Here is a 26,149-nt window from a genome sequence, read left to right as displayed (position 1 = left end):
GGAAGTGGTGCGGCCAGCTGAGAATTGCAAGCGCCTTCAACCAAATTGACCATCACAGTCAGAATTTGGGGCTCTTATTAGGCCATATAGATGGGATGCTGATTTAGCGGGGCTGTGTGGGTCTGGCCTATTGGGCCGATCAGTGCTGTTTGTTGTGCCACTCCAACCAGCCGGCAGCTGCACTTATATCTCCTACCTGCATGGTGGTCCCTCCTGGGCATTCACCACAGGGCGGCATGTCAAGACCACGGCCACTCCAGAAAGACAGGCACGCCAATGCAGCTATGACGTAGTCACGGACAAAAAAGCGAGTCACCGAGAGAACCGAACCGCCTGCCCTCAGACGGGAAAGGCCGCGAGGCGCATAAGTCGAGCTACACCACAACGAAACATAGCTGCAAGCACCATCATGCTCACGACGCGCCCATACCTTCGCACGCGGCGCCCTTCGCCCACGACGGTCGAGTTCGTCGTCACGACGCGGCCGGTCCTCACGACACCTCTCCGGGTGCTGCTGTACACCGTCTACCTCGCGCGGGTTCTGCTCGGGCTGGGCATCGTGCTCCTCCTCCTTGCGACGTGGGATGCGTGTCCGTTCACCTCGAGCTTTGCCCCTCCCTTCAAGAACAACACTGCTGCTGGCAGTAGAGCACGCCTCGCGCAGCAGCAGCAGCGAGCCACGACATCAGATGAGTTCGTCTGGCACACGATACACCATGTCCTACACGCGACCACGGTCGGCAGACTCGCGCTCGATCTCGTGGTCGCTACGGTCGGTCTTCTCTCACCTGCAGCCGCCGCCGCCGCCGCAACCAGCCCCATGACGACGTCACCGCCAGCAGCAGCAGCAGCAGCGCCGACAACAGCGGTCCTGTTGTCCTGGCTCGCCCTCCCGCCAATATATCTCCTGGCGCTGTACTACCTCGTGCTGCGACGCATCCACACCGAGGAGCGGCTGCTCGTGCTGCGCGGGCTGGGCATACAGACGAGCTCCTCGGCCGCCACGGTGCTGGGGAGCTCCGTCACGCGGTTCATCCCCACGGACAAGATCCAGGACGTGCTGGTCAACGAGGCGTTCCGTGGTTTCGAGGTCAGGCATTACCTGATTGTCGTCGTGGAGGGCGAGGAGGATGTCGTGGTGGTGTTCCCCAAGCTCCTGCCCGGACCGGTGGTTGTAGAGAAGGTATGGAGAGGGGTGAGGCGGTGCCTGTACGAGCAACACTATCAAGGAAACGGAGTGGCCCCCAGCCGAGGAGCAGGGACGAGATCTAGCGGCTCGACATCGCCGGAGAAGGAAGGCTCGCCGACGAAACGTTGATTGAAGAGATTATTTGCATTTATTCGGAAATAATCTTGGTATCACTATATTTGCTTTGCTTTGAGCGTCTAGATCTAGAATGATACCCAGTTGTCAGGCTACCCGGTGTGACGGGCTTTGTGACACACATTTATGCTTCATCGGAACGGGCCAGCCGCATTCGGGAGCACCCGTAGCTCGATCGCCCTTCATGCCGTTGCAATAGCCTTGTCGAGCTCGTCGATCTGGGTTTCAAGCTCGCTAGCAACAGCAGCCGCCTTTGCAATCGCTGCCTCGCGCTTCTCGGCGAGCGCTGCCCGGTACTCGGCACCGTTCGCATACCCTTTCTTCTGGGCCGTCTTATCGTTGACCTCCTCTGGCGACGAGTTCATCTTCTTCTTGGCCATGGGCAGATACTTGCCCACCGGCCGTGCCCCATCAGAGCCTTCAAACTGCCTCGTCGAAAGGGTGACGTGCCTGGGCGCTCTAGAATCTCTGCGTAGGCTAAAGTCGCCCTGGTCCGCGACAAGGTTGTGCAGCTGGCCGGCGAGCAGCTCGTCCATTTTCCTGCTCCGCCAGATCTGCCACAGGTCCTGCATGAGGCCGTGCGTGCTGTGCTTGTCCGTCGGGCTCTCGTCGCCGAGGTACACCCACTCTAGAGAATCGGGAAAGACGCAGTCCCAGAGAACGAGCGGCACCTCGTCGGCCATGACGTAGTTTGGTCTCCTGGGTGTCTTTTCCACGTCGAACAGCGTGTCGATTACCGATGGCTCCTCGAGGCCCTGGGCGACTGTGAAGAGCACTGCGATCATGCACCTGATCTGATGCCACAAGAAAGCGCTCCCCCTGACGTGGAAGTAGTACACTTTAGGGTGCACGCTGCCAGGCTCAAGCGCAGCGCCGGCAGGTCGGAAATCCGACTGGGTGAGGAACGGCATCGCCGTCGCGCTGTCCTTGACCTCGACAATGTCGCTCTCGAACATCCGCCGCGTGAAGTTGGTGAGCTGCTTGCTGCCGTCGATCTTGCAGAAGTTGCGGAAGTCGTGCAGGCCTTGGTACTTTTTGGCCGCCTCCCGCATGCGGTCAATGTCGAGCCAGCCATCCTTGATAGGCTCTTTGCTCTCGGGGTGGTTCAGAGACGTCGGTATCGGCGCAAAGGCCGGCTGTGTAAAAAAGTACCTGTACTGTCGCTCCGTACAGCTATGCCTCGCGGAGAAGTTGGCAGGTGTCGAGGGGCACCATGCGAGCATCCTGATGTCCTTGGGTAGCAGCCGGTTAAGTATCCTGCAGTACCGGATCTCGTCCTCAAAGTCGTTCCACTCCTTCTTCGGCGTCCCTCCCTCTTCCTGAGTAGCCGCGTCGTCCGGGTGGCCCTCCTCGCTGCCGTCATGCTGCTGCGGCTGTGGCTGTTTGGGTAGCGGCCGGTTGCTCCTGACCCGCAGGGCAATGACCTGCCCGAAAGCACTGACGCCCCGGTCCGTCCGGCCGCACTTGGAGTACTCGAGCGCCGGATCCTCCCAGCGGACCTCGTCCGGGTTGCCCTTGGGCACGATGAGGCAGGACGTCACAAAGGCCTTCCACAGCTCTTCTTCGATGGTCGGCAGCGCCGCGCTGCCCTGGTACTCGAACCCGCCGTACTCCTTGCCCAGGTAGGCGAACTTGAAGGCCACGTACCTCGTGGCGTACTTGGACGGGTCGATGCTCGTCTTTTTGCCCTTCTTGTCCTTGCCTGGCGCTTTCCGCTCCGGCAGGCCGCCATAGAACGCTGCCGTCTCTGGGGAAGTCATGTCTTCCCCCTGTGGCCTCGCGGCGGCCGTGACGGCCGAAGTGGCATCCGTGGCTCCGCCGCCATCTTTGCCGCCATTGCTGACCTGCTGTGCTGCCTTGAGCTGCTGCTCGAGCTCCTCGATGCGCCCGACGAGAGCGTCCTTGGTCCACCGCCTATACACGGATCGCTCCATCTTGCGGATTGTCCAGAAATTGCTCGGCGGGGGGTCCAGGCGGCTGTGGACACCGCATCTGCTTTGCTGGAAGTGAGGGCTGGCGGGGAGCTGTACAAGCGCAGAGCTGCTGGTGGCCAGGAAATTCGGCGACGATGAGGTCTTCTTGTACTGCTGCAAAAGTGGGCGGCCCAGGACCTTGAGGCACGAGCGGCTCATTTACAAGCACAGGTTGTAAAGCTGAGCCTGTTTCCCAACGAGGTGTGCAATATCATAAAAGCTTTTCTGGCGTCTATCAAAGAAAATCCAAGGTCAACTCGCCGGCCGGATGACTCCCTTCTTGCACATCAAAATCGCATCCCACTAAAACATGCCGCTTTAGTCAATGCCATGACTGTGCTTCAGCGCAGGGCTGAACCCCTCTGAGTGCGCTATCGATAAGTCGCTGGAGCTAGCGCATCCCGCATCGTCGCGGCGAACCCCACGCCCTGGCCCACCCTCAGTGTCTATGAAAGCGAGATGAGCAAAGTACAAAGACGTTAGTCAGGTCTTGGGTCTATTGACTAACGATATTTCTACACGGATCGAGGCCTTGACCGGAAGATGACCTGATTGTGCCAAAGGAGCAGACACCTGCCATGGATGTCGAAGAACTCACCATCAAGATCCTGCTGCTGGGAGACGAGAAGGTTGGAAAGTCAACCTTCTTATCGTGAGCCAAACCCATCTCTTTCACATTCGTATTGAAGAGGTCATCTAACGCAGCATGCACTTGTCACAGTCGCATAAGTGGGGGAGCCGGCGCGCTCGACGGGAAAGCAAACATCACGCTGCTGCGCGACATTGACCAGCCATTCGTATTCGAGGTGCGGAACAGGAAATGCAGGTACCGCCTTGAGTTCTACGACACGGCAAGCCCAGACAATTGGCGCCTCCTACTACCGGATCTCGTCCTCATCTGCTTCGACATCAGCCAGAGACTAAGTCTGATCAACATGCAGAGAATCGTAAGTCTCCCCCTTCCCTGCCTCCAGTCCCCGTGTCTGCGCCGACATATGCTAGCGCAGTCCTCCAACCTGAGGCTTAGTGATCCGACCTGTTTCATCCACACAATGTCTGATTCGGCCTACACTGCTAGTGGATCAATGAAGTTCACCGCACGTTTGAGACGAGCGACCGCCTCCCGCTCGTCGTCGTGGGCCTCAAGAGAGACCTCAGATCCGACGATGACCCAAATGGCGTCATCTACCCGCAGGAGGCGTATCGGATATCGCAGGAGATGAGGGTAGACCGGTATGTTGAGTGCTCGGCGGTGACGGGTGAGCTTTTGCAGCTCGCCTTTGAGGAGATTTGCAATGCGGCGGTCAAGACCACCACCGCCAGAGGCGGCCAGAGCGAAGGGGGTTGCGTCGCCATGTAGCGGCAGTCCGCTTGGCCGTAGGTGCCCATGCTATCATTAGCTTGTCGTGTGGCAGATATACGATTGCCGTCTGTCCGAGCCCTCTTACTCCCGCAAATGCCATCATGGATCGTGAACAAGAAATGGCCCCAGATTCTCGAGACTCCAGGAATGACTAGATCCTCGTAATCGCATGGACGTCCAGCACGACACCCTCACTCAGTAGTCTGCATCGCATCCGCGTCGCCATCTTCGCCATCCGCAGCGGGGAACTGGCCCAGAATCTCCAGGACGCCCTGGACAATGTCCTCCTGCTGGGCCTCGGTGTAGCGCGTCTCCATCTCCTCGAGCACCGTGTTAAGGCTCGGGATGTTGGTTGGCCGCAGGTTGATGAGCATGATGAACTCGCCCTTTGTGATTTCATACGGCCGCAGGCGCTCCATAAGCAGCTTGATGGCCGACGTGTCGTAAGGCTGCGGCTTCTGGCTCAGCGGGCCGGGGGCAGCCTCAAAATACTGCAGCAGCTGCGGGTGGTCATTGCAATCAGTGAGTTGTCATTCCCTTCGCACAGAACTGCGATTTTGGAGAAGACTTTTGTGATTTTGCAAGGGAGCACGACTCTGTTCGGGACATACCTCACGTCGCAGGGTTTCCAGGTTGCCCGGGCCGCGACGCTTCTGGGCCTGGTATTCCTTTGCCTGCTTGTTGAGGAATTCATAGACCTCCAGGTTGGTAAGGGTGGCGTTTTGAGCTTCGAGGATCTTCATCGTGAGAGATCCCTCTGAATGAGATGAAATTAGGTCGCCGGAGATGTGCGTGCTCTGTGATTGTCAGGCAGCTTCTAATCGCTTTCTGGGATTGAGGTGATCGAGTTTCAACGCCCATGGGTCTGCAGTCACGGACTAAAAATTCACATGGTACTGTGCGAGCACAGTGTGGATTATATCTACCCCTGTATCTCGTCCACCATGCCGACGGGACAAGCTCGAGGCCTCGAAGTATCGTGAGGCTTCATGATCAGCTTAGGCATTCTGAATGATTTCAAGCAATTTCATGGGCTGTTCAGCTAAGCTTTGTCCCAGACTGCACATTCAGTTCACAATACGAAATGTGATTGTGAAGCTCGAGTCCCATTCTTGATTGCAATGGCTTGCACTATTGTGGAGTCGGCTTGACTTGGACCTCGCCATTCGACTTTCGAGGTTCGGCTACCACCAAGATGTGCCATTGAGTGTCACTGAAACCTGCTTTGGAGGTGATGCACATATCTCCATCTTGAGCCGTGTCCACGGTGCCACTTTGCGCCTACGTGCTACTACCATTGAAGGCCTTTATTTCGGGCACTTCTCAGACAACGGCAGGAGTCTCGCCTCCATGACCCTCCTTCCTGGGACTTTTGGTCATTGCCTGCCCGAAGCCCCATTGCGAAGCTGGACCGGCATGTGCAAGCTGGATGTGACTCACCCAGCCACTGAGTTTGAGTGCGCTTTGATAAGGCAGAGTAGCACAGAGCAGCTGACGCTGCTCAACAGCTCGCCACTGCTACACAGTTTGTGCTGGTTATACGGCATGAGCTGGCTAAGTTGCTCGCAGGGACGCGTGCGAGCGCTGGAATTTTGACATGCGACACCGCAGGCCTCAGAGACCAGTCCGAAGTCGCTGCCATTGGCTCATCAAGCCGTATCCAGCGTTGTTTTTGTTCTCTGAGCCGCTTATGTCGTTGCCACTGGTGGATTTGCGCTGCGCCGTCGCCTCGGCGATGTCACCCTTGCGCGCTGCTTGTTCCAGCTCCTTAACCAGCTCCTTGTGTCTATCCTCGACCGTCTTGGCCAGGCTGTCGATAAATTTAGCCCTGCCCCTTTCTTCCGCTGTGCCTTTCCACACAGTAGACAAGTCCTTCAGCTCTTCGATGCGCTTTGTCGCCCTCTCCAGACCGTCAACAGGGTCACTGGACTTTGTGATCATGTCGTTAATCTCGTCTCTAAGTGCCTTTAGCACTAATTGACCTTTGTCTTCTGTACTGTGAGCCTCGGCACCGGGTTCCGGAGCTGAAACCGACAGGAACGAGGAGCTCACGGAGAGCTCTGATGGAGGGAAGACGAACTCCATCGCATCGCCGAAGGTCTTGACGACAGAGTCCAAGCGCTCGCGAACCAGTGTGAGGGTTCGAAGCTGTGTGATATAAGGGGGTTCCCCAGGATGGCCTGTCTCAGCACCTCCATCGGGGCTAGGCAGAGAAACCTTGGGGTCGGATTTAGACGTGGTGCTTTCGGGCACGAAACGAGCAATATCGTCGGCGAGGCCCTCTGTCAACGCTTCCGACAAGCTCAAGGTCTCTCCTCTCAAGAGCTCGACCTCATATGCCAGCCGACTTCCGCTCCGAAGGATGTCATCAGTCAACTGAGTGAGGGTATTTGTGAGGCGAGTCGTGTGGGCGTTGAGCTGGGAGACCTCGGACTGAGCCTGGGCAGAGAGGTCGGCTAAGGATGCGGCATCCTGGGCACGCGACGGCTGCGACTGAGACTGAAGAGGGGGCAAGATCGAGTTGAGATAGTCGGCAGGGTCGAACGCTGGTGTCAGGAAGCTCTGGAGATACGGATCGGCGACGTGGGCGGACTTCGGGGTGGCGGGTTGCTTGACTGTTGTTGCGGTACGGCCGCCGTGGATGGACAAAGCACGCGCATGGCCGGCCGAGCTGTTCTGGCGACGTCTGGTGGTGGCCATCTCTCACGCCGTTGCGCACATTGCGATTCGCGGAGGGGCAGCTTTGGCACGATCGAGCTCCAAGGACACTTGGAAGCTGCCCATGATGAAGCCAACCAGGGATGCTTCTTGACTGGTCCCAGTGGGGCATGGGATGGATGCAAGTGTGGACGACGTGGGGGCTGCAAGGACCCACCCAAAGAATAGTGGACTCCCTGTCAATGATCAGTTATCCTGCCAGGCAACCAGGCAACCAGACTTGCAAGAGTCACACTTCAGAAGCTTGGTGCATCAGGCATCATCAGATGCTCTATTGGCCATTGCTCAGGGGCCGAGCATCGGCCTAGCTGCAGGCTGGGATAGCAATGTTGTCGACTTTGTCCGGTCAGAATTGCTGCAGCTGGTCGTGTCCTGGTCTGTTCTCCCCACGGTGACATTGCATCGTGCAACACTGGTCCGTCCTACCGAAAGTCAAGGTACACAGGGTCGTTCTCAAGCAGCCCAGGCGCCGTCCAGATTTGCATGGATAGATCCGTTCTGAAGTAGCCCCTGGGATCAATGTTTGCCTAAAGTACTTTACATAGGTGGTGTGTGCCCTGGACAGTGCCCGGGCTGTGAGTCGATGTCCCTCAGAGCTCTGCTATTCACCGTAGGGTACGTGGGTGCCTGTTTGGACCCTGCAGCTTCATGTCATCTGGCAGCCTTCAACCATTGGATTTAGAAGAAGGCACGACCAACCAACACGTTAGGTACGCTCAGTACCTTAAAACATGCTCCGAACTTGCTCGTCGTTTGTTACACCAACACTGGACACCTCTATGCCAGCCTCGTCCACTCAAGCCACATGTCCTGTTGATTGTCTCCGTACTTCAGGTTGGTACGAGGAGTGGAACTCGAATTCATGAGCAGGCCCAGCCAAGTACAGGTGATACGCCACCCCAGGTCTTTCATCAGCCGGACTGCACATCCCAAACGGTATTTTGTCCGTCTTCACCAAAAGACTCGGGACGAATGTACGAATCATCCCCCTCCTGCTTACCTTGCAACGTACACTTCTAACTGACCCCGTTCACCACTCAGTAAACCAAGCTCCGCTCAGCCCTTCGGAGGCATGCTTGGTCTCCTCACGACGACATCACAAATGACACCTTCAGAGCCAAAGTTGCTCTGACTTGACCACCCACAAGAGAGCTGTGCGGGCAAGAATAGCAAAACCCTCTGCAGCCGTGTAACGATAAGTCATCAGAGCTCGAGGCTCCTGCCTTAAGCAAACCCGTCAACCACGCTTTCCCGGCAAACGACAAGTTCTTTTGTCGTCATATCAGCACATATCTACGACCGCCCTGTTTCAATAGCGGGACAGCTGCCGCAATGCCTCCAGCAGCGAAGCGGGACCGCTTTCTCGAGGATGCACGTGGAAGGATAGCTCGCGGACAGCTCCCCGGAGTGCAGAGCATCGAATGGACTGGCGATGGCTTCTCGTTCATGTTCGCCCATATCTGTCTTCGTCCCCAAGACCACGTCGAGATACGCGTACTCTGTGAGGATGGGACGTATCTCGCCTACACTGACAGCGAAGTGCCTGCAACAATCGCAAGCACGCTCGAGCACACCTCGGAGCGAGTGAGCGGCATGACACTCGAGGCCATGCTGGCGGAATTGACGGACCAACTGCGCCTCACTGCCGAGGGTAGAGGGATAAATGATGACATTGCTTTGACAGACGTGGACGACTGGACTCCTGACGACGACGCTGCAAGCGAAGCTGCTAGCGACGAGCCAGACTTCGAGTACGGAGATGACATAGACGACGATGCCTTTTTTGGAACTCCTGTTTACAGCTCACGCCAGACGACTACGGAGTTGAGCACTGTCATTTCATCTGCGAGCCCGGAGCGAATTCGACGTGATCTTGAGATGCTCAAACTTGGGGGGTTTCGGGTCGGGATCGTGCGTGGCTTCACGCAGTCCGTTGACGATAGCATTGTGTCGGCTGCCGTTCGTGTTGACAAACTTCACCTTCCAGACGACACCCTAGAGGCGTGGGGCCTTGGTCACGAAGATTTCATTGTCGTTCTCATCCGATATATAGGAAGCAACTATACAACCTTTGAGGAAGCCCTAGAGCTACCTGACAATGCCCGCCGGCTTCAGTTCCGGCTCCGCAAATGCTCGACGCACAAACCCTCCCCCCAACAAGCCCTCTCGGCATTTGCGAAACTCAACCACGACAAGGATCTCGACACCGAAGGTGACGAGCCAAATGACTATTCAAAGACTGCGCACCTGTCACAGCTCTGTGTCGGAGAATCAATTGACATGTTTATGGATAAAGACTTCCTCGGCATATTCAAGCGTTGGGCACGGCATTACAGTTCCAAGACTGATGGCTGGGCTCTGGCCATGGTAGGAGTTTCATCCACGGTTGATGGATTACCACGAACAGCCTCGGCTGCGCTCCTCCATGCGCAAGAGAATGAAGACGATCTTGGAGCTCGGGCAAATCTACCCATGTTTTTACAGAACGAACACCTCGATTCCGACGAAGAAAAATCACTGGCTTTGGTAGCGGTACAGTTTGCGATGCGGCATTTTGTCAATTGCACAAAGTACTGCTTGATCTGCCAAAGAAGACTCGATACTGACTTTGAGTCGTTGAAGCCTTATGTGTGCGGGAAGCCCTTGTGCCTTTACCAGTACATGACGCTTGGGTTTGCACCCAACGTTGAACATGAGATTCTGAATCAGCCATACGTGGTCGACTTGCTCGTCAGCTTCTGTCATTTGAGCTTGTTAGAAGACGGCATGGGCAAAATCGGCATGCGCCAGTATCCAGTAGGCTTGGGTTTGAGAGTTCCCCGAATCCGAAAACGACGGGGCCCAACCACTTCAGGTGTCAACACATCCTACTCAGCACCACAGCAGCCAGCCGCCTTAACAGTGACGGAATCGGGGCTCGAGGACTCAATCCGAAACACACTGGCTGGGGACATCATCAATCCGCAGGAGGCCGTTTTGCATTGGTCGTCGTCGACTCTGGTCGTCCCTGACTGGACGGATGCCACCAAGTACAAGCGTGGCCAGATCATTGGTGTGGTTGTGGAAGTCCCACTGAGCTCTCAAGTGCTTTTATACCACGCTCGAGTGGAGTGGATTAACATGAACATCATCTCAGTACAGATGATGACCCGGCACACGCTTCCTGCTGAAGCACCCTCTGCTGAGGCGTTGGCCTCTGTTGAGTCTGACAGCGCTGGGCTACAGGCGCTTATTGTCCTCTGTGATGACAACATCGACGAGTTGGAACCGATCGATCAACGTCATTCTATGCTTCTTCTCCTTGCTACCCTTCCTTCAGTGGCGGAAATGAGACAATTTCTGCTAAGCAGTCCAGACGGTCAGCTTTCAGCCTGGTCTAGAATGGTGCCATCTGCCCTTTCTCTGTTGAGGTGGATCATCGCCTCCAACCGCTCTTGCATCATGCAAATTGGCAACCTGGATTTGCGCCTGACCGGACAAGGACCTAAACAAGAAACCTCAGACGATCCACGACAAGTTCTCGGCCTTGACGGCTGGCTGCAATTTCGCTTTGCACAGGGATCGCCAGAGCATGAACTTCGCTTCCAACATGCGCTGAGGGATGTCAAGAAGCCACAAAGGAGCCTCGTTGCCTGGCACGGCAGCCCTCTTAAGAACTGGCACAGCATCATTCGCGAAGGATTAGACTTCCAAGAAGTTGCGCATGGGAGAGCTTACGGAAATGGCGTGTACTTCGCCAGGGATCTGCAGACCAGCCTAGGCTATAGCTCAATGCGGTCCAGTACAGCTTCGCATGAGGAACGTGGCTGGTTCAAGTCATTGCTGAATATCAAGCAGGCCGTCTCACTTGTCGAACTTGTCAACAATCCCGAGCGGTTTCAGTCTACACAGCCCTACTTTGTAGTCCAGAACTGTGATTGGATCCAGTGCCGCTATCTCTTTATCCTGCCTGCGAAACCAGAAGGAGCGCCCGAAATGGTCCAGCCCAGCGGGGGCGTGCTCCCATCCCATGGAAAAGCACGTGAAACTCCAAGCACCCAAGCAAAGGACGAGTTCACCCAAGACGCGGCCTACAAAATCTCGGGAATGAGTCACAAGGCACTCTACATTCCCCGCCTCGCCATCACCTCTGCATCTTCATCCACCCAGAGAGCCGATCTCCTGATGCGCCGGAAGGCTGAGCAAGGGCACGTAGACGACATTTCCGATGCGTTGGATTCTGAAGACTACAAATTCTTCCACTCGGAGACAAAGCGTGAGAGGGAAGCTCGGCCTAACAGTCCAGTCCCTGTGCTCAAAAGACGTCGAACAAGCGACACAGTAATGAAGGAGGCAGAGTCGAACGAAGGTTTCCAACCCGGTTCTCTCGACTTTTCGACCTTGGCCCTGCTATCGCCACCATCTTACGCAACACCCACCGGCACGAACATGCTTGGCCGGGAGCTACGCAAACTGCAGAAAGTTCAAGAGTCCACACCACCAGCGATCCTTGGCTGGTATATCGACTTTGATCGCATCTCCAATTTATATCAGTGGATAGTCGAGTTGCACTCGTTTGACGAAGCCTTGCCGCTAGCGCGAGACATGCGCGAAGCTGAGTTGCAGAGCATTGTGCTTGAGATTCGTTTTGGTCGGGACTTCCCGCTTTCTCCACCCTTTGTCCGCATCGTCCGACCACGCTTCCTCCCGTTCATGGAAGGAGGTGGTGGCCATGTCACTGCAGGAGGTGCGATGTGCATGGAATTGCTGACCAACACGGGATGGTCGCCAGTGAGCAGCATCGAGAGTGTGCTGTTGCAAGTACGCATGGCGATCAGCAGCGTTGAACCAAAGCCTGCACGGCTTCGGAGCAGGAAGCGAGGGGATAACGCGTCAGACTACGGCGTGGGAGAAGCGTTTGATGCATACCGACGTGCTGCAGCCGTCCATGGATGGAATGTGCCAAAGGATTTCATTGAAGCATTGACGGACAATTGATGCTAGACTGCACTTGCACCAGAGTCTGCAGCTCCGAATAGGAGAAAGCCTAGTGGATGCAGACCGATTAAGAGGGCGTTTTCTTGCACGTGGCCGTTTGAGCCCATGACTTTTGAGCACTTGAGGTCGTGCAAGCAGATAGTATCTGGTAGAGTGAGACTTTTGTCTGGTCAGGGTCTTGACGGGTTCGGCATGAATAATGGATGAAGAAAGTAGTGACAAAAATAGACAAATCTACCAAAGTTGCCTTGAGGCTTCGTTTCGTTTGGTGATGTTGAGGAAGAAGGCTGTGTGTCTCGGAAGTATTGGCCCACGAGGTAGATAGTAGAGACAGCCCAAGCTGTGTAAGTCGATGGTTGTGTCCTGATTGGCTGGGAGATGTGGGCAGGTTCTGATTGGCGGATCGCCCTAAAGGGGACACCACCAGGCCAACCCTGGGCACACTAACAGCAGGGCGCCAGGCCAGCCGCGACCCCAGCCGGCCAAGGACGGACGGAGCCTTGCTTTCGCATCGCAACTTGCATCCTGCATTCACCCAAAGCCGCCCGCGCGAAAACAGCCTCCGCCTCCTGCCCAGCACGTCGTGGCCGAGGCCAACATCACACGAGGCCCTCATCTCTAGGCGTGCTCCGCACCGCTACTTCTTTCCCCACCTGCGCTCTTCTTCATTCCGGCAACGATCCCCTCCGATCAGATCTTGGCCGCAAACTCTCGTGCTTGCCCACGCCACTACTTGAACGACCCTCGACACCGACACGGCCTGCTTGGTAACCGCCCGACTTCCCGTACCCAGATAAAGTGCCTTAGCGGCGCTCGCAAGGCAACATGGCTGCTGTCAGCGCCGCCCAGTCAGCCGGCATGGCCAGTCTCGCGGCGGCCGCGAAGCCTGCTGCTCGCCAGCAGTCCCCGCCTGCCCCCTCGAAGCGCGACAAGAAGCGGCAGCTTCTCAACGAGCGGCTCACGCTTCTCGACGACCAGTTCAGCCGCGACCGTGACCGCCACTACCGGGAGGAGCTGCAGAAGATCCAGATCGACGTCAGCCTTGTCGGCCGCGTCGACCCTTACGCCGACCGGCCTCTCGATGCCATTGAGCGCAGCTACCGCGAGCTCTCGCAGCAGACCAGCAGCAATGGCGCCAACCGCAGCCTGCTCGACATGGCAGGCCCGTCTTTCCAGGAGTGGGTGCACGAGATTGAGGATCTAGTTGAGCACCGCGACTACGAGCTTGTTACCCAGAAGGTGTGAAACCTCGTAGACCCATGAACACAGCCCAGACAAGAGTCGATGCCCGCTAACTCAACTTGACAAATCTCACAGCACGAGTACGATCGCAAGTCCAGCGAAGCCGCCAACGAACATGCCTACCGAATCGAAGTTGCCCGACGCGAACACAAAGCCTTGTCTGCCACGCTGCGAGACCGGCTGATCAACAGCATTACCTCGAAGAAGTACCGTCTCGGCAAAGAGAAAGAAGCCCTTGACATCTCGGACAGTTCAGCACTTCTACTGCACCCAAACCAATTCAGCCTCACAAACCCCGCGAGCCCGGGAGGACCGCACGGCAAGCGTAATACGAGGTTACGACGAGAGATGGAGGATCTGCCTGGCTTCTCGGATAACAAGAAGCGGAAGCGCAACGGTGGTGGTGGCGGTGATGAGGACGGCTCGCCCGCCCCAACCCGCCGGCCGCTTGACGCTACCAACACGACGCCACTCTGGCAAGGCGAGCGGCTACGAGGCCTGCGCAAGGAGAGCGGGCCCATTTATAGCATTGACAAGCTCTTCACTGACAAGGAGTTGGCCATGACGTATAACACGGCTGCGCTCGCGGCACACAAGCACCTCCTCGTGCGGCGCGACAACAACGGCAACATCCTGCCCTCCCCGGATGACAGCGAGAACGGCAACGGCGACGGCGCCGACGAGCCCGAGGACGAGTTTGCGGCGGCGACCATGATGGAGCGCCAGCCATCACACACCACGCGCAGCACTCGCGGCGCGCAAGTCATGCAGCAAAACTTCTACGACGACAAGATGCTCGGCATAGAAGGCCTTACGAACTTTGAGCTTCCCGGCAACTTGGACCGCATGGCGGCGCAGGAACCCAAGCTGCCGCCACTCATCCATTCGCAGTATTCAAAGGCATACGTCAAGTCAGACAGCAACACACCCACAGCCCTCTCGGCCGACGACGCATCGCAGGACTTCATGGTCATGACTGTGCTCAAGCACTATCAGAAGGCCAACGGCGTCGGATCCAACCTCGAGGTCAACAACGGCGGGCGCCGCCTGCTCGAGGCCATGACGGCCAGCAACGGCGCCGGGGCGGGCAACAAGACACGCAATGCGGTGTTCCTCCAGGGCCAGCGGCCCTCAGTTGAGGCCCTGGCCGAGTCACTCAATGTCCCGAGCAGCAGTCTCCGTGACGAGCCCTTGCCTGCCGGCGGCTCGGCGCAAGGTGGCGGCCCTCACAGCGGGGCGCCCACAGTGAGCGGCGGGTTGTTGTCCGTGCTGGGTGGGGGACTGTCTGGACTGACGAGCTCGCCCGGAGGATACGCTGGGTTCGGCGGTGGCATGCCCATGAGCCGGCAGAGCAGTCTCGGTGGCGCGGCGATGAGCCGGTCCGGCAGCGCGCGTGGCGGCAAGAGGAAATAAGAAAACACCCAGCCCTGCAACGATCCAAACCATCAAAAACGGCAGTCTTCATCTTCCATAACAGCTGGGACGGCAAAGCTGGACAAAGTTTTCATGCGGCAAAAGTGGTGTTCATCTGGGGCGGGGGAGGGCTCTTTTCGATTTTCCAGTGTTTTCCCGATATTCTCATGTCTCCCCTTTTTTTTCGTCTTTGTACTGTACTCCCCACTGGAATGAGGTTTTAGGCATAGTTTCGTGTTCATCAAAGTCCTTCACCCCGCACACGCAAACGCACACACTCACATGTACCTTAGAGCGATGGAATTTGTCTTTTTCACCAATGGTCCTTCTCCCGAGACTTCGAGCTGTTTGAAAGAAAGAAAAGTGATTGGCTGCATTGTGTAACAGTTTTTGTTGTCCGCCTTACATTGTTTTTTTCCGTTGGTTTCCTGTTGGCGGTGGACTAGTGCATAATAATTCATCGGTCTTATGCGAGGTAGGAAATGGGGGAACAAAAAGTCGGCCTCAGTTTATGTTCTGCATTTTTTTCTCCAACGCTTTGTCATTTGTGGGAATTGGAAAAGGCAAGGTCGGCGAATTAGAGCACCAATGATGTTGATCTCGCAATATTGCCCTTGGAACCAACAGCTCTTGCGTTGATAAGCTTGTGGTTGCTGGTCTGGTATGGTATGGTAGATTTGATCAATCGAGGCTCATCTGACCTTTCGTAGAAGCTATTGTGTTGCGCAAACAATGTCCTTGATTAAGTATTCTTCGAGTCAAAACCATCACTAATCTCTTCGAACAACTGCTAGCACACGGCCATCATCACGTCCAACATAGGCGCTTGTGGGGTGGAAGTGAATCATTGTATCGAGAAAGGCACTGTGTGTGCCATGCAATTCATCTTCTGCCACCAACACGGCTGACTCGACCCGCGACCGGCTAGTACACCCGAACCCAGGAATCGTGGCAGTATTTTGTCGTGTTCCGCCACCGAGTCGTCTTAACTGGTGTGCCCAAAATCGTGCTAGCCCTCATAATGAGCAGCATAGAGACCAACCACTGCTTTGACCACGACATCTAGGGGCGCTTCCGCATTCTTGATAATCTCGGATCTCGCCGGGAGACTCGACAGGAGAGTCGAGGAGAGTCCAGAAAGTTTTACTTGAGAATTTCGTCATTTCCTTTTTGGCAGAAAGACGTTCCACATTGAAGGATGAGATACGATCCTCGCCTGAAAATGGGCCGGTTTGTCCTTGTCAACGAAAGTCGGCTAGTAGAGTCATGCGGTTCACTTTCCACCACCGCAACCATTCTGCGGCTCTCCAGGTTAAAAAGGATATAAAAAATACCAAAATCGCGAAGGCAACCACCAAGAGAAGCGATTTCACAACTACCCGTCGCATGGAGTCGCCGGGCGGGGCCTCCACCAGCCGGCGCAACATGCTCCCGAATCTCTCACAGAACGTCTCCCAGCACGACGACGACACCCTCTGCTGCGTCACCACCAGCAAGGCAGCTCGCCCTTGCTCCCGGGAGCCGGCGATGCCGTCCTGATCACGGTGCCATTGCCACTGATGCTACTTGATCTGCTAGATATCCTCCCGCTCACGGTCTCCGCGGGCGATCAGCTACCGTGGCAGTTCTCGATGGGAGAGAGTTGACGATGCTGCGTTCCTCTGGGCGACGGGCGGTGGCTCAGCCAGTGTGACGGGCAGAAGCGGGCACATGTCTGATGACTCTGTGCCGCTGTTCAGATGCGCCATGGTGTTTCTGTGTCAATCTTGTGGTAAAAATACGGCTTTGAGATGTTGCGTTTGCGGAAGCGATAATAACCCGTCCCAGGTATATCGTGGACTCGATCGATGTTTGATCTAATGGATGTTGACGGCGACAGAGGAAGTCAAGGGCGAGGGCATGGGAGAGCAAACGGATTTGTTGTTAATGATGTTAATGCTTGGCTCTGGAGTGAGGCGCATTGTCTCTTCGGATTGTTGGTCGATAGACGGTGCCGTGAAACCGGCTAGATATACACAGCCTATCCGCTGGCAAGCACTTCTGGAGTTACAGGGAAGAGAGTTGGCTGCCTTTGGCAGGCGGCCCGTCGCTGATTGTGATTGCAGTCGTGACTTCCTCGGGTCAACAGTGCATTGTCATTCACCGTGTGCGGCTCTGTTTCTCGATGGCATTCATTATTCTTAGCATTAATCGTGAAGTCTTTCTTGAAACAATACTCCAAACTCCCAAACACCAATGATCATGCTGCTCTCCCTCTCAGGGTATCTAGCCGAAATAGTGTCTACAACGCCGGAAGCAGTTATGCAAAATGTGGGTGCCTTCCAGATCAGCTGCGCGAGAAAGCAGCACCTGGAGGCCCATCCCGAGTCTCTTCTCGTGATATCGAAAATGCAACAAACGCGCCATTGTCGCATTCACATCCAGAAAATGAATATGAAGCACACCACACTGAGGCCTACCGACATTTCCGCCAATGTCCTCCTCCCGTCGATGGTACCTTTCCCTGGGGGTGGCGCCGAGCTCGTCTCTAAGTCGGGCCCGTGATCTAAGAGAGCGTCATGGTTGGGCGCAGTGGCGGCAGGAATTGCCATAGATTCCATATGTAGCGTCTTTGAGACGCGTGCTTCGGCGCTTCTCTGATTTGACGCAATTCTGGATAGTCTGGGTGCCCGAATAAGAGCCTCGGCTTGAATAACGTTCCGTTCGTTAACTGCAGTAGGTCCCATGTCCTTACTACACTCGTAGAACAACAGTTGATCTGTTTCGGGCTGTGATATTCCGTCTGTGCAGTGACCTAGCCCCTTTCGTCTTTGGATTTTCACCGCAGCTGTGGCCTTTTCATTCTACAGGCAGGAATCAGTTTCTGGCTTCTGTGAAAGGTCCAAAGGTGTCAACTCACGGAAGAATTTGGACACAATACTGAATCGATGACAGGATATAGCCGCACGTGTCCTGTTAACATTTGGTTGCTTCCAGGTACATTGATTACGGGCTTGTGCAGAGAGATATCTTGCGCTGACGGTTCAAATGGTAACTCTCCAGAGGTGATGACGAGTGTCAGCGCCGCAACAAGCCACTGCCTCATGTTGTTTATGCCTGCTAAGATGACTGGACAGTTGAGATGAAAGGTCCGTGATAGTGTTGGGGGGTACGTAGTGCCAAATTTGTTGTGTGACCTGAGATGCGTGCCAAGGAGAAGCGAATTGTGGGATGACCCGTCACTTTGGGTTGAATGGTTCAGATTTGGCAGTGTTCTTGTTGTCGCGACGATCCGTACAGAAAAATGATGCCAAGGAGTTCTCCCAAGCGCTTATCCAATGCGAGTCGTGTGGAATGCTGTGTTTACTTTGGATATTACTGAGCCTCTTGTCCTCATTGCTGTTTGTTGATGATGGGCGGAATTGGTTGCGGCTGCAAGCTCCTCACTGCAAGCTTGCCGATGGCCGGCTGTGGGGAGAGTGCTGGCAACCGCAGCTATTCCTTTCGTGACTGACGACGATGCGATGGGGTGTACAAATACAGTTCGTTGGCAAAGGCGTTGACGTCCTGGTGATGGTCATGCGCGTGTAAGTGATGCGGCTGTGCGACACGGGTGGCGATAGTCGCGTGGCCGCCGGTGCTGTCCGTCAGGCTCGGGCCCCCAGCAAAGCTTGACACGACACTACCAGATCGCTGGAATGCCCAGAGAGAATCGTCTTTGTGTCAGTCTGGGGACTGTGAGGTCACCGGCGCCTGCCCAGGTGTCGCCTGTTGCAATGTGGGCGTGGGCGGACTGGGGAAGTTGCCCAATGCGGAAGTGGCGACCAACAGCGACTCGTCAATCCGAGACACCTTGTGCAAGCTTCCATGTACTGCAGTGGGCGGAACCGTCTTGCTTGGAGCTCAAACCCCCAGCTTCGACCCAGGTGATGATGGGCAGTCAACAATCGAGGAAAAAGAAAAGTGAAGGGTCAAGCGAGGAGAAGCATGCCGTGCCCTCGACGCGGCGGGCGACTCACCTTGGGATATGAAGCAGTCCTTGCACCAGAAGAGCCCACCCCCACTCCATCACGATCCCTTCCACCATTCCCTGCTTGCGCCCGGCACTTTTCTGCCCGTGCGGCCTGTCATGAAAAGCCATGGCACCTGCCCCCCGGGGCCCTCAGCCAAGGAAGCGCGCCCTCCTCCGCTGCCGAGAGAACCGGCAGGAGAGATAGCTGGGCAGTCCCGACAGGGCTGCAGCAGCATCTGCTCCGGCTGGCTTAGCGCCAACCTGGGCAGCCATGATAAGAGATGCGTCAACCAACGGACCAGGTCCACGACATCACCACCAGCGCCCGGGCGGCTCGATATTCCATGCCAGGATACCAAGGCATGGTCTCAAGCTTTCTCTAGCTTGTGGCCACAACATTGATGGCTGCACGCTAATGTGTCTGCAGCTCGCAAGCTCCAAATTACCTTGGGTGCTTAGCTGGTCTTACCATAGTATATGCCTCTGGGAGACTTGCACAAACTCAACTTGTCGGCAGCTCCCACTGCGCGCCAATCACGACAGCTGGGCTGGTCCTCTTTGGCTTCGGCAAGACCTGTCAAAAGCCCGATGCTACCATGGCACGGATCCGCCCTTGGCCGCATTCGGCAACGAGCTAGGTAAGTGCATACTAGTCCTGCGCCTCTATTCCCTGCTCTCATGGCCAGATCAAGGAACAAGTAATGAGCACCCCATGCCCTCATGGGACCCTCACTCTCCCATTCAGGGCTCCCCCATAGGCTCCTTGCACATTTGGTACCGCGACATTCAGGCTTTGTTTGATCGGCGGAGGGGCACTTGAGGTGGGCAACTGCGCCGACCAAAATGACACTACCATCACACTGACGCACTCTTGTAACATGCATGGCTTAGAGGAGGCCTCTTTCCGGAATGTTCTCGTAAGCGGCGATCTGACAGGGAAAAACCCTTTCCCCAAGTTCATGATGCTGGAATAATTACAGCCAGCAACTTCCTCACGCAATCGTGACTCGGCATGATGTCGGTGAACGGGTAGGTTTCGGCAGCAACTTTGTGGCACAACCCATATCCTGGTCTCACCTACTAAGTGTTCCGGAAGGTGATCCCGGTCAAGCACAAGCATGATTCCGACAGTCTCTTTCTGGTCTTCTTCAATTGATATCAACAAGAAAAGTCCCGCACGTGGGGGAGTGGGACCTGCCACATTTCTTGCACAATTATGACGCAATAGTCTCTGCTGTGGGTGGATCTCGTGATGTTTCATGTCCCGGGTCGTTCGGCGGCTTTTTAGCTTTCCTCCACAATCAGAACTGCATACAGTGCCAGTATTAGAAATACATGTTCCGTGAACCCTCTTATTACCCTCGCTGATAAACATAGATATTGAGCTGTTGCCGCCGCTGTGTCTCTCTCGACGCCTTATTCCATCATCCAGTATTACCCGTCATTGTGCGCATTTTAGTGGTTTGTCAAACACATGGAAAATCCAGCCGCATATCTTCCGCATCGCGGTCACACCGTTTCAGTCGGCGGACTCGCCATTGTGTTACTGCTGGGGTACGAGTAGTTCTGCCACGGCCGCCACCTGTACGGTTTCGAAGAAGATGGAGGCGGGGTCTGTGCCTCCGGCCCGGACGGGCTGCCCGTGCCGCTGCTGGTCACGGAAAGCGGCACCTCGTGGCCGCTGCTCGACCCCCGGCTGTGACGTATGTTGCGTCCTCCGCCCATGCTCGTCCGTCTCCCGCCCCCCGGTATTGTCAGCGGTTCGCTCTCTCGACCGAGCCGCAGGCTCCCGATCCCCCGCGCCAGCCCGCCGTACTCGTGCACGCAGTGCGGCTCCGTGATCTCGCAGTCCCTGGTGAGGATCTGGTATATGGAGCGCTCCACATCCTGCGCCGTGGGCCGGTCCTGTGGTGCCAGCGAGAGCATCCGAGCAACGACTTGCAGCATCGGGGTGATGCCCTGCATGGGCTTGGCGTCCTTCTTCTCGGCGTCTTTGGCGAGGCTGGTCATCCAAGACTCGACCTGGCCGATATTCTGATGGAAAGACGAGTCTGGCACTGCTCCACCGCGCCCAGCCATCTTATGCTTGGCAGCGCGATGGGCGGCAAAGTTCTTGCTTTGGCGCTTTAGAAGCAGCCCGAGGATCTCCAGAATGATGCAGCCCAGAGAAAAGACGTCAGCCGCCTGCGGGTCGAGCTGTGGAACTGGCTTATGTGCGGCCGGCGGAGGTGGATCTGGATAGCTTCGCGATATCGCAAATGTCGTGTTCCCCGGCGGGCTCGCACTCGACATTTTGCGGTGCTGGTGCGTCTCGAAGGAGCTATTCCTGCTGGGCCGGTACCATTGTTCCGGGGCGGCATAGTCGTATGCCTCCTTGTCGAAATTGCTTCCTGTGGTTTGTGATGCGAGATCGACGCCGAAGCGAGACTCGGTAAAGAATATGTCGTGATCCTTGCCCACAAATAGCGCGCTCGGCTTGATGTTGCCGAGAGACCGGCCTCTACTGTGGATATAGCAGAGGCTGTCTGCCAGACAGTGTATCCAGTTCAGAATGAGTTCCCGGCGTATCTGCTTCTCTAATGCCTTGAGCGGCGGCGGCAGAGCCACTAAGATGCTCTTGAGGTTGGACTCCCAGGCAGGGGACAAGATGATGTATCCGTAGCCTTGGTGAGTATAAGACGCGTAATACGCCAGGACGTGGGTGGTTTGGATCCTCTTGAGGGACTTGAGCTCGGCAAGAAACTGGTCACGAGGGATCTGGCCAGGACCGAGCGCCAAAGGGAATCGTCGTCGCATGAATGTCACTCCGGGCTTGTTTCCAAGCTGGATCTTGTCAACCGCAGTCTGTACAATCCCAGTCTTCTTGTCGACGACATCCAGCGGCGGCAGCTCGACATCGGCAAGGTCAAGATGGTCGCCCTGCTCGAGGTATCGGACGAGAAAGTGGAACTGGCGTTGGTAGAACCGGCGGTCGACTTTCTCGTCGGGCCGAGCCGTCAACGCCAGCCGCTCCACCTGGTCCAGGGGAATAGGCAGGTCGTCATCGTCCCAAGAGTCGTCCACCACGCCAAAGATCTGGTCCGGGATGCCAAGCTCAAGCAGGATTAAGAAGATGCGCTTGGCCTTTTGTTCGATCCACTCCCAATATGTGCCATCGGTCAACCCATCACCGAATCCTAGCTGCTGATCCAGACGCTGGATTTCCTGAGGCAGCAAATGCGAACAAACAAACTGTCTCGTCACGGTAGCCTCGATCTTGGTCGTATCCCACCACATGTCCACAGTCGCCCAAGGGGCATGACAGGGCGAGATATATCGAGGCAGCAACCGAGAGCCCAATGGGGGGGTTTTGGGGCGCTCGGGGCGTGGGGAAGAACCGTCTCAATCCGCGCAAAACGTGCCTGTCTTCTGTGACGGGGGTGGTTGATTGTTGCTTTCGCCGGCTTTCAAGACTCGGATACCTTGAGACCAGTCGCGAGTAATGAACAAGAAGCCCTGCCCAGGTGCGGCTGTAGGTGTGAGATTCGATCGCTGTGGGGCATTGCCCGTTTGTATGTTAATGCGCAAACATATGAGTGAATTCCACGTGTCGCCGTCGCAGGCATTATGTCCTTCTCGGCGTGCCGGCCGGAGAGTTTATCACGAGCTGATAGCGCCACCCAGAACCGCCACTATGCGGGCACGAGGCTGCGTAAATCGATTGGTTGACGCAACTGCAAAGATAAGGAACATTGGAGATCTCTGGGAGTGTGGTACTTGGCACAGAAAGGGAACCCTTGCTATCGGCGCGCGGCATGGTGGGATGTGGGCAGCTCCCAAAGAGGTGTTGCAGAATGGGTGAACATACTTCATGGCTGCGCAGATCGCATGCCCTTTGCGGCGTGTCTGCCAAGAGCGCAGCGCTATCAGCGTCTGCCGAGTGATTTGACCAGGTGTCGCATCCAGAGTCTATTTCAGAACATGGACACTGGATTTGATTGATTGCTCTGCTGCTGAAGGACAAGGAACATGGCCGCGGAGCTGCAGGCCACGCATGGATCGGGGGTGGGCGTCCCCCCACGTTGGCGGCTTGCTGCCGGCGATGATACCAGGCAGAGCAGGGTCAGCGGCCAGCATGTATGCCTGCCTGCCTGCCTGCAGCCCTGGAGGGTTCCAGGGGCTGTCTCGTGGCACCATCACCCCCGCGCACTTCCGCTTTCTTTTCCGGGCTGTTGGTTACCATGGCGCCAGTGTCGGCCGATAGCACTGCAGAATTGACGCGACGGGGTGAGCTTTCGTGTGGAGTGTGTTCCGCATTGTTGCCGATCAGCAAGTCTGCGGGTTGTTGTGAAGCCGACTGCCATGCTTCAGCTCACTCAGAGACCCTGGGAGGTGGAAAGGGAAGCACATGAACCACGACAGTGCGAGGCAGCACAGCCGCCGACGAACGGGGCGTTGGTGGGTTTAGTTGGAGAGTGGCACCCACTGGCTCGCCTGGCAGGCACATGTGACAAACTGCCAAAAACGAGGGCCAGCAATGAAATGCTCTTGACATCGCTCAGTAAGCCTCACATGCTGCCTCCCAACCAGGTGGGCAGTTAATTTGCCGTTATCTCGCCATTGCATCTACACAACAGACATTAATTAATACATTGCCAAACATAGAACGCAACGTGACTGGGCGCCCAGCGCCAAAGGGGGTATGGCCGGCCGTGATCATCATTACTGGCCCTAACTAGGCTAACTTTTTTCTTCTGCGACTCCGTTGCGACTCCAACATCACTTGCCAGCCTTCTTGCTCGTGCTCTTGCTCTTGCTCGAGGTTTCGGTGGTCTCCACATCCGCATCCCCGGACAGCGCCGCACCCCGGCGGCCGACAAAGCTTGACATGGAAGCGTCGATGCCCGACAGCCGGCGCAGGATCGTCTGCACGCCCACGGGCACGACATTGTACCAGTCAGCCCAGCGCGAGTACAGCGGCAGCCCAACGTGCCCGCTCAGTCCGAGGTCGATGTTCTTGATGATCTCCTTGGCCACGTCAATGGGCTCGACCACGGGCGCGAAGAAGTTGCTGGGCGTCTGGACTCCGTAGAAGAGAGGCGTGCTGAGCTGGCCAGGGGTCACGAGGATGGTCTTGATCTCTGGGTACTCGTACTTGAGCTCCGCCTGGAGCGACTTGTGCAGTGCAGTGACGCCAGCCTTGGCTGCCGCATAGTCAGTCAGGCCAGCGGCACCCATGTGGCCGATGACAGAGGAGACGGTGACAATGGTGCCGCCGACCTCGTTGCGGGTCATGCCGGGCAGGAAGGTGCGGAGGGTGTAGAAGTGTGCGAGCAGGTTGGTCGTCAAGCTCCTCTCGGCCTCGTCAAGAGACATGTCGAGCAGGCGCTTTCCGAGCACGACGGCCGCATTGTTGATCAGAACCGTGGGGGCACCGAGCTATTGCGCGCAACACCACGAGGATCAGTAATCTGGAGAAGCTCTGCAGGGGGATGGCTGAAAAGGGGGGGAAGGGCTACTCACATCACGCTCAATCTCGGCAGCGACCTTCTGAACCTGCTTCTTGTCGCCGACGTCGCACTTATAGTATGTCACACCTCGCGCCTCCGGGTTCTCGAGGTGGTCCGCAATGTCGAGCACCGCGACGGTGGCGCCGCGCATGCCGTATACCTCTGCGATAAGCAGGCCGAGACCACTAGCACCGCCAGTGATGACAATGACCTCCTCGCCGAGGTCGACCTCGCGGTGCATGCCGTACGCGACCTTGTGCGAGATGACATCGGCGGCCCATAGGAACGTGACGAAGCAGGCCCAGGCCATGGTGACCTGCATGGGCTTGGTGTCCCAGGCATGATGCTCGGCGCGGAAGCAGAGCGGGATGATCCAGGCAACGAACGGGTGCAGAATCGTAATGTTGAGCACCCTCAGGAGCATGTCTATGGAGAGCGGCGAGTACCATGACTCCCGAGCAGGAGGTAGATTGCCACGGCCGGAGTCCATTGTGAGGCTTGCGGGAAGTTCCGAGTCGAATTTGACTTGTGATTAATCGGCTGCTTGAAATGAGGAGGAGTCGGAGGTACGTGTCTTCAAACCAGGGTTGGCGGCGGAAGGGAAATGCTGTGCAGTCGTGGCAAGAGAGCCGGCTCGAGCCTTTGAGGATAATGTGAAGCGCCAGGTAGGCAGGAAGAAGAAGTGAATGTGCAAGAAGGGAAACTCGTGCGAAGATGACGGAGCTGGAAGGAAAACCAGAGCTTCAGGATATGGGACGAAACAGCCACCACGGAGCGGCCCCCTTGGTGTTTCAACAGGCCCCTCGCTAGCCCCGAGGGGGAGCTTCCCCTTGTCGCAGAACAATTTACAGGTGAACCCCGGTTATGCGGACCTCACATAAGCGGATTCCCTCGCTTCTGCGGATGAACTGGCTGTTTCCTTTCAAAACACATGCGATTCCGCTAATCCCTCGCGTTCATCGATTACGCACAAAGCGAGGCCATCGCCACCACCTAAATCCGCTAATCCGAGTGAAATAGGGGCGCGTTTGGACCGCGTTTTGACCCCCCGAAATGGCACCCCGCGCCACCGCACCCTCCAACTTGAAGCCGTCGCGGCGACGCATTTCGACTGCGCAGAAGCTAGCCCTTCGCGAACGACGACGTCTCCGTCCGACAGACTCCCATATCGAGCTACAGCAATGGTTCCTGAAGCAGTACGACCAGCCTATCTCGACATCCTCCATTACCGACATCCTCGGCAGCCGTTTCGCGTACCTAAGCGAGCCACTACAGCAGCCACGCGCCCTCGACTTGACGCGGGTCAATAATAACCCTCACCGCGACCTCGAAGGCGCCTTATATATGTGGTGCCAGCAAGCTGAAAGCTCAATTACTATCACGGGCGAAGTCATTAAGGCAAAAGCACGGCAATTCTGGGCGCAAATGCCTCAATACAAGGACCAAAAGCCGCCGCAGTTCTCGAACGGCTGGCTCTATCGTTTCCAAAGCCGACACGATATAAAACTACGCGTACAGCATGGAGAGCTAGGCAGTGTCAATATCGTCAATACTGAGAAGGAGATGGCCTCAATCCGACAGATCCTCTCGAAGTATTCCCATGATGACATTTACAATTGCGACGAAACAGGTCTTTACTGGAAGATGATTCCGGATCGC

At 56.3% G+C, this 26,149-nt stretch overlaps 10 protein-coding genes across 10 annotated transcripts; 4 read left to right on the top strand and 6 right to left on the bottom strand.

Annotated features, from left to right (window-relative positions):
- The first annotated feature begins 209 nt into the window (after positions 1-209).
- B0I36DRAFT_310077 (GPI-GlcNAc transferase complex, PIG-H component-domain-containing protein) lies at positions 210-1,336 on the top strand. Its single transcript, XM_046152214.1, has one exon. The coding sequence runs from the start codon at positions 410-412 to the stop codon at positions 1,316-1,318; it is 909 nt and encodes a 302-aa protein (XP_046018219.1). The 5' UTR covers positions 210-409; the 3' UTR covers positions 1,319-1,336.
- On the bottom strand, positions 1,337-3,568 carry B0I36DRAFT_310075 (pseudouridine synthase). Its single transcript, XM_046152213.1, has one exon. It carries the CDS (start codon positions 3,454-3,456, stop codon positions 1,507-1,509), a length of 1,950 nt encoding a protein of 649 aa, XP_046018218.1. The 5' UTR covers positions 3,457-3,568; the 3' UTR covers positions 1,337-1,506.
- Positions 3,569-3,758: 190 nt separating this feature from the next.
- B0I36DRAFT_6601 (P-loop containing nucleoside triphosphate hydrolase protein) lies at positions 3,759-4,734 on the top strand. The gene is made up of 3 exons (XM_046163175.1): positions 3,759-3,949; positions 4,019-4,244; positions 4,376-4,734. Exons 1-3 carry the CDS (start codon positions 3,876-3,878, stop codon positions 4,655-4,657), a joined length of 582 nt encoding a protein of 193 aa, XP_046018217.1. The 5' UTR covers positions 3,759-3,875; the 3' UTR covers positions 4,658-4,734.
- A 159-nt stretch (positions 4,735-4,893) lies between these two features.
- On the bottom strand, positions 4,894-5,403 carry B0I36DRAFT_229707 (RNA polymerase II; the record flags this gene model as incomplete). Its single annotated transcript, XM_046149124.1, has 2 exons — positions 4,894-5,160; positions 5,272-5,403. Coding segments are annotated over 2 exons (399 nt in total), but the record flags the coding sequence as incomplete, so codon positions are not given.
- Positions 5,404-6,274: 871 nt separating this feature from the next.
- B0I36DRAFT_234565 (uncharacterized protein) lies at positions 6,275-7,360 on the bottom strand (the record flags this gene model as incomplete). The annotated part of the gene is made up of 1 exon (XM_046149326.1): positions 6,275-7,360. The coding sequence occupies one exon, from the start codon at positions 7,358-7,360 to the stop codon at positions 6,275-6,277; it is 1,086 nt and encodes a 361-aa protein (XP_046018215.1).
- A 1,136-nt stretch (positions 7,361-8,496) lies between these two features.
- B0I36DRAFT_310070 (uncharacterized protein) lies at positions 8,497-12,585 on the top strand. Its single transcript, XM_046152212.1, has one exon. The coding sequence runs from the start codon at positions 8,711-8,713 to the stop codon at positions 12,353-12,355; it is 3,645 nt and encodes a 1,214-aa protein (XP_046018214.1). The 5' UTR covers positions 8,497-8,710; the 3' UTR covers positions 12,356-12,585.
- Positions 12,586-13,213: 628 nt separating this feature from the next.
- On the top strand, positions 13,214-15,010 carry B0I36DRAFT_235444 (Sds3-like-domain-containing protein; the record flags this gene model as incomplete). The annotated part of the gene is made up of 2 exons (XM_046149397.1): positions 13,214-13,594; positions 13,673-15,010. The coding sequence occupies 2 exons, from the start codon at positions 13,214-13,216 to the stop codon at positions 15,008-15,010; spliced, it is 1,719 nt and encodes a 572-aa protein (XP_046018213.1).
- Positions 15,011-17,173: 2,163 nt separating this feature from the next.
- On the bottom strand, positions 17,174-18,391 carry B0I36DRAFT_6566 (uncharacterized protein). The gene is made up of 2 exons (XM_046163169.1): positions 17,910-18,391; positions 17,174-17,853 (listed from the first exon to the last, which is right to left on the bottom strand). The coding sequence occupies exons 1-2, from the start codon at positions 18,093-18,095 to the stop codon at positions 17,425-17,427; spliced, it is 615 nt and encodes a 204-aa protein (XP_046018212.1). The 5' UTR covers positions 18,096-18,391; the 3' UTR covers positions 17,174-17,424.
- Positions 18,392-19,456: 1,065 nt separating this feature from the next.
- Positions 19,457-22,277, bottom strand: B0I36DRAFT_370960 (kinase-like domain-containing protein; the record flags this gene model as incomplete). The annotated part of the gene is made up of 2 exons (XM_046159967.1): positions 19,457-19,575; positions 20,777-22,277. The coding sequence occupies 2 exons, from the start codon at positions 22,275-22,277 to the stop codon at positions 19,457-19,459; spliced, it is 1,620 nt and encodes a 539-aa protein (XP_046018211.1).
- A 1,482-nt stretch (positions 22,278-23,759) lies between these two features.
- Positions 23,760-24,980, bottom strand: B0I36DRAFT_235644 (uncharacterized protein; the record flags this gene model as incomplete). Its single annotated transcript, XM_046149412.1, has 2 exons — positions 23,760-24,419; positions 24,504-24,980. 2 exons carry the CDS (start codon positions 24,978-24,980, stop codon positions 23,760-23,762), a joined length of 1,137 nt encoding a protein of 378 aa, XP_046018210.1.
- Positions 24,981-26,149: the final 1,169 nt, after the last annotated feature.

The sequence above is a fragment of the Microdochium trichocladiopsis genome (assembly GCF_020744255.1).
Source record: "Microdochium trichocladiopsis strain MPI-CAGE-CH-0230 chromosome Unknown B0I36scaffold_1, whole genome shotgun sequence".
Classification (NCBI taxonomy): domain Eukaryota; kingdom Fungi; phylum Ascomycota; class Sordariomycetes; order Xylariales; family Microdochiaceae; genus Microdochium; species Microdochium trichocladiopsis.
Note: the sequence above shows the minus strand (reverse complement) of the source record. Positions and strands in the feature narration are given on the sequence as shown.